Source organism: Schistocerca gregaria, chromosome 2 (assembly GCF_023897955.1).
Source record: "Schistocerca gregaria isolate iqSchGreg1 chromosome 2, iqSchGreg1.2, whole genome shotgun sequence".
Classification (NCBI taxonomy): Eukaryota; Metazoa; Arthropoda; class Insecta; order Orthoptera; family Acrididae; genus Schistocerca; species Schistocerca gregaria.
Window position 1 is genome coordinate 142,561,564 of NC_064921.1, and position 10,694 is coordinate 142,572,257.

The following is a 10,694-nucleotide window of genomic DNA, read 5'->3' on the forward strand; positions in this document are numbered from 1 at the left end:
CTTATCTCCAATAGACTGTCCCTTTGATTTACTGGTCATAATAGAGAATGAAGGCCACACTGGTCACTGAAGTTAAAAGCACGATATGTTGAAAAGAGTGAATTGCATGACATAAAAACTGTTTTACTCCATACCTATCCTGTTAAGATTTTCGCTTCAGTTAAATAACCCAGTGTCATCTTTGTAGGTCTTGTGCGGTTGCAAATTTGGCCGGATATAGATTCCATAGCAATATTATTGAAATCTCATTTTCCTCTGAAGAGCCTCCGTGAGAACGCAGAAGTGCCGCAACACAACACGACGTAGCGTGATGGAACTACTAATGTCTGAAGTGTTGCTGAAAGAAACTGACATCATAAATCCTGCAGGGCTGTCAATAAATCCGTGAGAATGCTAGGGGGTAGAGATCTCTTCTGAGCAGCACGTTGTAAGGCATCCCGCTGTGCTCAATAATGTTTATGTCTGGAGAGTTTGGTGGCCAGTGGAAGTGTTTAAACTCAGTAGAATGTTCCTGGGGCCACTCTGTAGCAATTATGCATATGTGGGTTGTCGTATCATTCTGTTGGAATTAACCAAATCCGTCGGAATGCACAGAGGACATGAGTGGAAGCAGGTGATCAGATAGGATGCTTACGTAAGCGTCACCAATCGGAGTCGAATCTAGACGTATCAGGGGTCAAATATCAACCCAATTGCACACGCCCACAACCATTACAGAGCCTCCACCAGCTTGAGCTGTACCCTGGTGATATGCAGGGTCCATGGATTCATGAGATTGTCTCCATACCCGTGAACGTTCATAAGCTCGATACACTATGAAACGAAACTCGTCCGACTATCAACAGTTCAATGTCGGTGTTAACGGGCTTAGGCGAGGAGTAAATCTTTGTGTCGTGCAGTCATCAACGGTACACGAGTGGGCGTTCGGCTCCGAAAGCACATATCGATGATATTTCGTTGTATAGTTCGCACGCTGACACTTGTTGACGGCCCAGCATTGAAATGTGCAGCAATTTGCGGATGGACTGCATTTCTGTCACGGAGAGCGATTCTCTTCAGTCGCCGTTGCTGTCGTTCTTGCAAGATCTTTTTCCGGCTGCAACGAGGTCGAAGACTTGATGTTAAGCCGGATTCCTGATATTCACAGTACACACGTGAAATGGTCGTACGGTATAATCCATAATTAATCACTACCTCGGAGATGTTCTGTGTCCCATTGCTCGTGCGCCGACTATAACACCTTATTCAAACTCACTTAGATCTTGATAACCTGCCATTGTAGCAGCAGAATCCAATCTGACAACTGCGCCAGACAGTTGTTGTCTTTGATAGGCGTTGCCGACCGCAGAACCATATTCTACCTGTTTACATATCTCTGTGTTTGAATACGCAAACATTTGCCAGTTTCTTTGGCGCTTCAGTGTAAGTAAAAGATGATCTGATGCTACTACAACTGGAACCCTAGAGGCGAAACAGCACCGAGGCTGTCATGAACATTAACGTCGGCTATTTTGTGTCATTTTCACGAGTTACCTCACTGTAGTCGGCGCCCTCACTACTTTATGCAGTGACAATAATCCAGTTCAGATTTGCTCCAGGTGCTTCAGGGTTATGCTTCACATGTCACTCCTGCCTGCCACCTCGGCCACCTTGAGGATTTGACTTCATCAACAGCATCATCAATCAACTCAGGAACCCCAGAAACTATGGATCCGACAACTATCTTTTATATGTCAATTTTGCACCCAGAACGTAAGGATGCCAGTGGTGTTTTACTCCAACGGCACATTTTCTCCTTTTAATCCATACCTACAAGACTAGAAGGAAAAAATAACCTATATTATCCCTTATTAAATAAGTCAGTGGCTTAGAAAGGAGTTGAATATCTGTCAACAAAGGTTTCTGATCATTTCCCTAATACCATAAAATATCTGGATACAGCAAAGCAAGTTTTAAAGCTAATTTAAAAACGTTTATTCAGAACTGGTCTGTATATTCCATAGACGAATTTTTCTCTAAAAACTGGTAGTCGGTAAAAAATAATAAAAACACCTAGTTATTAAGGGTAGTTATGTAAGACGGTCGAAAAATTAACGTGCCCGCTGATATTAGAACTATTGTACACATATTATGCATTCCATTGTTTCCATATAATTTCAGTAATAAAAAAGAAAAAAAGGTTGTTCTTCATCACCGTTTCTCTTCCTTTGAAGCGTCGGTAACTGGTTTGACGCACCTCCCCGTGCTTAGTATAACCTGAGCAGTCCTCTTCGTCTCTGTGTAACTACTGGAAGCTCTACCCATTTGAACCAGCTTAATAAAGTGATGCGTTGCTCTCCCACTATAATCCCCACCACCACTATCATCACCATACTTCACACTTCCTTCTATTACCAAACTAACCCCTCAGGATGTGTCCTACTAACTGATCCCTTCTTTTTATAATGATGCGCTGTGAATTTCTTGTCTCTGCCACTGCAATCAGTACCTCCTCAATAGTTATTCGGTCTATCCGTATAATCCTCAGTTATGTTCTAAAGCACTACATTTCCGAAGCTTGTATTCTTTCCTGTTTGAACTACTTATAGTCCATGTGCTATTTCCGTACAGGCTACATTCCACCCAAATACCTTAAGAAAATATATCCTAACACTTAAGTTCATATTTGATTTCAACAATTTTGTTTTTCAGTAACACTTGGCTTCACTATTGTCATCCGCAATTTATATCCTCTCCTCGTCGGCGACTGTTATTTTTCTAAGAATACAACAAAATTAATCGAATAATTTTTGGTCACTTCTTAAACTAATGTTTTCAGAAATATAAGTAACTCATTGACTTTTTTTTTTTATAACTATTTATTACATTTTATGGGATATCAAGTATGCCATAACAATAGTTATTTCTTATTTCCTTTCTGCCGCAACACAAATAATGGAATGATTCTACATCAAATTTGCATCAATGCATACATTTCCTTATGATTGCTTGGAGCAATCAACAATAATGGTTGATCATTTTCACTCATTCAGTTTCTGTAATAAAACAATGACTGATTTCTGATGTGTGTGGTTGTTTAAAAGGACACGTCTGATGATTTAGTCCTAATAGTACAAGTCATAATTTCGGCAATTCATTGTCGTTGTTTCAAAACTACATTAGCGGAATCTTAATCTTCTTTCAGATGGAACATTACTTAATTTCCATCTACATTTATGATATAGTTTACAATATGACATTCTACTACAGGTATCAGCATGCCGCAGCCAAGAGACTCCACCTGGCCCTCCTGGACCAACTGAAGGGCCACAACCAACTGGTCCACCGGGCCCACCAACCGGAGGTCCTGACCCAACTGGTCAACCAACTGGAGGTCCTGAACCAACTGGAGAGCCCCAACCAACTGGAGAGCCCCAGCCAACTGGAGGGCCCCAACCAACTGGTGGGCCAGAACCAACTGGAGGCCCCCAGCCAACTGGCGAACCTCAGCCTACTGGAGGACCTCAACCTACAGGACCACCGGCGCCGCCTAGCCGTATTTGGCGTGGTGTTTTCTAGTGATGCAAGATCAGCGCACCTCGAAACATTGAATAATTTCAACTCTTTCTAGTTGAATTTAGCCAAATTAATTGATGGAAGTGTTCTTATGATGGATAAAAAAATAATTCTGATTAAACCAGCAATGAAAAAGATCCATTAACGTTTTATTTACTGTGTACTGTAAAATCAACCAGTTCTCCAAAAATATGATACCAACATGCAGAAATCATTACATGCCTCATCAAATTCGTCACCACATGGTTAGCAGGTCCAAATGATGCTGTAGATGATCGAAGGAGTCCGTGTTACCGACTATGTGCGCTTCATGAATTGATTCGTTTCTGCTGAAAAACAAATAATGGCATGAAACTACATCAAATTTGAGTCAATGCATAAATTTATTTATGGTTCGTTGTAGCAATCGACAATAATAGTTGATCATGTTCACTAATTCAGTTTCTGTAATAAAATACACTCCTGGAAATTGAAATAAGAACACCGTGAATTCATTGTCCCAGGAAGGGGAAACTATATTGACACATTCCTGGGGTCAGATACATCACATGATCACACTGACAGAACCACAGGCACATAGACACAGGCAACAGAGCATGCACAATGTCGTCACTAGTACAGTGTATATCCAACTTTCGCAGCAATGCAGGCTGCTATTCTCCCATGGAGACGATCGGAGAGATGCTGGATGTAGTCCTGTGGAACGGCTTGCCATGCCATTTCCACCTGGCGCCTCAGTTGGACCAGCGTTCGTGCTGGACGTGCAGACCGCGTGAGACGACGCTTCATCCAGTCCCAAACATGCTCAATGGGGGACAGATCCGGAGATCTTTCTGGCCAGGGTAGTTGACTTACACCTTCTAGAGCACATTGGGTGGCACGGGATACATGCGGACGTGCATTGTCCTGTTGGAACACCAAGTTCCCTTGCCGGTCTAGGAATGGTAGAACGATGAGTTCGATGACGGTTTGGATGTACCGTGCACTATTCAGTGTCCCCTCGACGATCACCAGAGGTGTACGGCCAGTGTAGGAGATCGCTCCCCACACCATGATGCCGGGTGTTGGCCCTGTGTGCCTCGGTCGTATGCAGTCCTGATTGTGGCGCTCATCTGCACGGCGCCAAACACGCATACGACCATCATTGGCACCAAGGCAGAAGCGACTCTCATCGCTGAAGACGACACATCTCCATTCGTCCCTCCATTCACGCCTGTCGCGACACCCCCGTGTGAGGAACCGTAGCCCAGCTTCATGGAGACGGTTGCGAATGGTCCTCGCCGATACCCCAGGAGCAACAGTGTCCCTAATTTGCTGGGAAGTGGCGGTGCGGTCCTCTATGGCACTGCGTAGAATCCTACGGTCTTGGCGTGCATCCGTGCGTCGCTGCGGTCCGGTCCCAGGTCGACAGGCACGTGCACCTTCCGCTGACCACTGGCGACAACATCGATGTGCTGTGGAGACCTCACGCCCCACGTGTTGAGCAATTCGGCGGTACGTCCACCCGGCCTACCGCATGCCCACTATACGCCCTCGCTCAAAGTCCGTCAACTGCACATACGGTTCACGTCCACGCTATCTTTGCATGCTACCAGTGTTAAAGACTGCGATGGAGCTCCGTATGCCACGGCAAACTGGCTGACACTGACGGCGGCGGTGCACAAATGCTGCGCAGCTAGCGCCATTCGACGACCAACACCGCGCTTCCTGGTGTGTCCGCTGTGCCGTGCGTGTGATCATTGCTTGTACAGCCCTCTCGCAGTGTCCGGAGCAAGTATGGTGGGTCTGACACACCGGTGTCAATGTGTTCTTTTTTCCATTTCCAGGAGTGTAGTAAGACTGATTTCTAATGTGTGTCATGGTAAAAAAAACTAATTTATCTTTAAATGATATTCAGGCTTTGCTATTCTGTGATACACCTTGTGATCTAAGGTGATTTACTTGAAACCTATTTGCCCATCTTTCACTTACATTTTTTTTTACCCTGTCCGCCCCAATAGTTCATCGGTCAGCTCGGGGGATTACCACGCATTGGGGCCTGGGTTGGATTCCACGGCGTTGGAAGTTGTGCTGTCCTCATCTTCATTTCATCCCCATTGTCGACGCGGAAGTCCCCCAATGTGGCGTCGCACTCAATAAGACTTGCACTTTGCGCCCGAACTTCCCGCCTGGGGGAATTCCCGGCCTCTGACGCCATAGGATAATTTTTCCATTGTTGCCCTTCTTTATGTATGTCACTTAGTACACATATATAATTAGTTGGATAGTGTGATTCTTCAATTTAATGGGCCTACTAGTATTTAACAATAAGTTGCCTTCTAACAAAAATATTTATCTCGAATTTATGTTTCGTAGATCCTAGCATATCTTCCGAAAAGAATATTAACCGGAACTCAGTGTTACATAGGTAGCAGCAATAAGAGAAGTGTTAGGTATGTAGCTGTTTTAGACTGCTCGTAGATGGTGCTGCCGTTTAGAGGGAACCTGTAACTAGTGATAACTTAAGTTGCATTCATCAAGATACGAATATTCATCAACATACGTAGATGAATGTTCCCAGTACTGTTTGAGGATTCCATCATCAATAAAAATAGAAGTCACTAAACTTAATCACACCGCTCTGACCATTCCGTTCTATTTGAAGCACAATGGCTACATGAATGTTACGACATTAAAGGTAAAAAATTTAAAAGAAAACATAACATACTGCGAGTCATGAAGGAGATGCATCTTTTTTACAGTGGAAATATTCTTGAGGACTCTCTATGCAGTATTCAGCTCTGCGTAATACATGGACATCCATATAAAATTGGGTGGACTGAAAAATTTTTGAAAGGCTAAAGTAAAACTGTGTAATTCGTGATCAAACTTCAGTAAGAAATTCTTCGAGCTGAAAGTTTCAAATCATTCAGTGTTGGGCCTCCAGAAATTCTGATCGAGGCTTTCATGAATAATATGAGAACGTGCTGCTGTCCATTTGTACGTAGGGGAAAGATACTAGCAGTAAAAAACTACATCTTCATCTACATCTACATGGTTACTTTGCAATTCACACGTAAGTGCCTGGCACAGGGTTCATCGAACCATTTTCATACTACTTCTCTGCCATTCCACTCTCGAATGACACGTGGGAAAAAGGGACACCTAATCTTTCCGTTCAAATCCTGATTTCTCTTATTTTATTATGATGATCATTGTTTTAATTTTTCTAGTTATAAAAAAAGGCGGTAAAAAAGGATTATCTCTCTAAGTAGGTGGCTGACTGAAATTTCGTAAATAGATCTTGCCGCAAAAAAGACCGCATTTTTTTCAGTGGGAGCCACCCCAACTCACGTGTCATATCAGTGACACTCTTATCCCTATTGCGTAATAACACGAAACGAGCTGCCCTTCTTTCCAGGTTTGCATGGTACTATCACAGAACGGCCTACATCAATGACCTAAGCACCTTCTTGGATCCCAATGCTGAAGAGCAATTCGGGGATGGCGATTGCATCTCTCAACACGATCCGGCACCCGTTCATAAAGCACGCCCTGTGGCGGAGTGGTTACACGACAATGGATTGTAATGTAATGGACTAGCTTGCACAGTATCCTGAAATGAAGCCTATGGAATATCTTTGAGATGTTCTGGAAAACCGACTTGGTGCCAGGCCTCACCGACCGACGTCGATACCTCTCCTCGGTGCAGCACTCCGTGCATAACGGGCTGCCATTCCCGAAAAAACCTTCCAGCACCTGATTGAAAGTATGCCTGGGAGAATGGAAGCTATCAACCATACTGAATTCCAGTATTACCAAATGAGGGTGCCATGACCTTCTAAGTCATTTTCATGCAGGTGTCCGGATACTTTTGACCACATAGTGTATGTATTCCGTGGTTGTGATAAAGCTGAATGCTTATGTGGTTCCGGTGATAAGGACAAGCCGCAATTTCTGCTCCAAGTTTATCCATTGCAAGCTTGTGGTCTATACCTAACACATTGTTTGTGATGTTAGCTCTGTATCATTCTTTCCATCCTCAGCCTCGTAAGACAGATTCCTCTGCATATTTTTATTCTGAACTGGCTTTAAAATATCCCGAATTCTCGCTATATAATTATTAAACTGTATTTCCAAACTGTGACTCTATGAAATTTCTTTCCTTCTGCAAGGCAAATGGCGTAGTCAAAATCTCTTCGCACATTGGTGCATGAGAAATGTTCCTCCTTCCTATTTGTTTCGGTGTTTTTGACACCACAGGTGGCCCCATCGTGAACTGCGTTTTCTACTCCTGCCCATAGAACCTCTTCATCCCTCTCTTCCTCCCTTCTTTCGAAATCGTAAGTATCATCTTGTCTGCTCCACTGGTGACTCCCTGTCGTTTTCCTGGCCTTCTGTGTCATTGATCTCTGGTGCATTGCAAAATATATGTGCACTTGCGCCCGCATCTCATGGTCGTGCGGTAGCGTTTTCGCTTCCCACGCCCGGGTTCCCGGGATCGATTGCCGGCGGGGTCAGGGATTTTCTCTGCCTCGTGATGTCGTTCGTGATAATCTGAGCAGCCCCCTTAGATAGTTTGCAGATGACTCTGTAATTTACCGTCTAGTAAAATTAGCAGACGGTCAATTCCAATTACAAAATGATCTAGAGAGAATTTCTGTCTGGTGCGAAAAGTGACAATTGGCACTAAACAAAGAAAAGTTCATCGTCATCCACATGGCTACTAAAAGAAATTTTGGGTATACGACAAATCGCACAAATCTAAGGGCTGTCTATTCGACTAAATACTGTGAATAAAAATTACGAGCAACTTAAACTGGAAAGACCACATAGATAATATTGTGGGGAAGGCTCTGCTTTCTCTTATTTTATTATGATGATCATTTCTCTCTACGTAGTTAGGTGTAAACAAAATATTTTCTCATTCTGAAGAGAAAGTTGTTATTGTGATGCCTCGTGTAACGAGGAGAAATGCGTACCATCACGTTTCCGACTTTAATAAAGGTCGGATTGTAGCCTATCGCGATTGCGGTTTATCGTATCGCGACATTGCTGCTCGCGTTGGTCTTGATCCAATGACTGTTAGCAGAATATGGAATCGGTGCGTTCAGGAGGGTAATACGGAACGCCGTGCTGGATACCAACGGCTTCGCATCACTAGCAGTCGAGAAGACAGGCATCTTATCCGCATGGCTGTAACTGATCGTGCAGCCACGTCTCGATCCCTGAGTCAACCGATGGGGACGTTTGCAAGGCAACAACCATCTGCACGAACAGTTCTACGAAGTTTGCAGCAGCATGGACTATCATCTCGGAGACCATGGCTGCTTTTACCCTTGACGTTGCATCACTGACAGGAGCGCCTGCGATGGTGCATTCAACGATGAACCTGGGTGCACGAATGGCATAAGTTATTTTTTCAGATGAATCTAGGTTCTGTTTACAGCATCATGATGGTAGCATCAGTGTTTGGCGACATCGCAGTGAACGCACATTTGAAACGTGTATTCGTCATCGCCATACTGGCTTATAACCCGGCGTGATGATATGGGGTGGCACTGGTTACACGTCTCCGTCACCTCTTGTTCACTTTGACGGCACTTTGAACAGTGAACATTACATTTCAGAAGTGTTGCGACCCGTGGCTCTGCCTTTCTTTAGATCCCTGCGAAACCCTACATTTCAGCAGGATAATGCACGACTGCATGTTGCAGGTCCTGTACGGGCCGTTCTGGACACAGAAAATGTTCGACTGCTGCCCTGGTCAGCGCACTCTGCAGATCTCCCACCAACTGAAAACGTCTGGTCAATGGTGGCCGAGCAACTGGCTCGTCACAATACGCCAGTTACTACTCTTGCCGAACTGTGGTACCGTGTTGAAGCTGCATGGGCAGCTGTACCTGTACACGCCATCCAAGCTCTGTTTGACTCAATGCCCAGGCGTATCAAGGCCGTTATTACGGCCAGAGGTGGTTGTTCTGGGTACTGATTTCTGAGGATCTATGCATATAAATTGCGTGAAAATGTAATCACATGTCAGTTCTAGTATAATATGTTTGTCCAATGAATACCCGTTTATCATCTGCATTTCTTCTTGGTGTAGTTATTTTAATGGCCAGTAGTGTATTATACTGTACACTTTCAGGAAACCCAAACCCTCCTGTACCGGCCGTGGTAAATTAATGGACATACTGTATGACCTATAAAGGTAATTTTGTATAGAGACATGATGGTTTCATTTGACGATTGTTCTCAAAAGAAGTTCAATGCAATGGTAATTATTCTTTAGATAAATTACAACAATTATAAAATAGTGAATATCCAGTACAAATACTGCAAATTGTTGATCGTTATGCCTAGTAGTTGACTTGAAAATATTCCTTATATAGCGAAAGAGAATATTTGTGAAAAATGATGTCTGAAATTCCGAGTCATTAGGTAAATCTTCAGCTCTCCTCCTTTAAGCAAGTTCAGTGTTTTGTGTATCTTGCTTGTGCAAATATGTCTTTTCCCACCAATCACTCCTCTTTCTCTCCTCGTCTGTGAAAGACATATAACTGATTTTGTGATTTCGGAAGAACATGACAATTAATAATATTTGCTTTGTTGTATGTGGGAGTAGAATGATATACTCCACAGAGTGTAATATGCTCTGCCTACAAATCTTGAACCGTTATATGGATTATGTTTAAACGGAACTGGCGCTTGGTTCAAATATGATAGTTACCAAGGACGATAGCACATAATTACTATCTACCAAATGTTGACATGTGTATTGTAAAGTAAATTTTCAGAGATTGCTCTGATTCTGTTTTACTAAAGAAGTATCTCCATGGGATTGCACATAATCAAAATGAGAGAGTGAGCAACGTGATTTATACCAGATTTCTGATCCTCATATGCTTGAAACGTTTTTGCAGAGAACATCGTACTTGTTGTTGCCTTATACCACATTACAAGTAGGTGTGTTGTCCGCATTATTACAAAAGATTTTAGTTATGTTGTTACTATTTATATCCATGGACGCTTGGTCTTCATAATAATGCAATTTTCAGGCATGTCATAAGCGTAGTGTATTAACGGTACTATATAAAGGCAACAACAAAGATATTACGTTAGTCTAGAGATTCGCCATCTCAAAGTGAATCACTTGACTT

The 10,694-nt window shown here is 43.2% G+C and overlaps 1 protein-coding gene across 2 annotated transcripts in view; it reads left to right on the plus strand.

Moving 5' to 3' along the window:
* Positions 1-3,692, plus strand: part of LOC126336538 (proline-rich protein 2-like) — a 479,405-nt gene extending 475,713 nt beyond the window's left edge. For both annotated transcript variants that reach the window (XR_007564974.1, XM_050000352.1), the window contains exon 2: positions 3,250-3,692. Coding sequence is in view for 1 of the 2 variants with exons in the window: in XM_050000352.1 (XP_049856309.1) it covers positions 3,250-3,558 (309 nt within the window). In the remaining variant the exon portion in view is untranslated. The remainder of the gene's footprint in view (positions 1-3,249) is intronic.
* Positions 3,693-10,694: the final 7,002 nt, after the last annotated feature.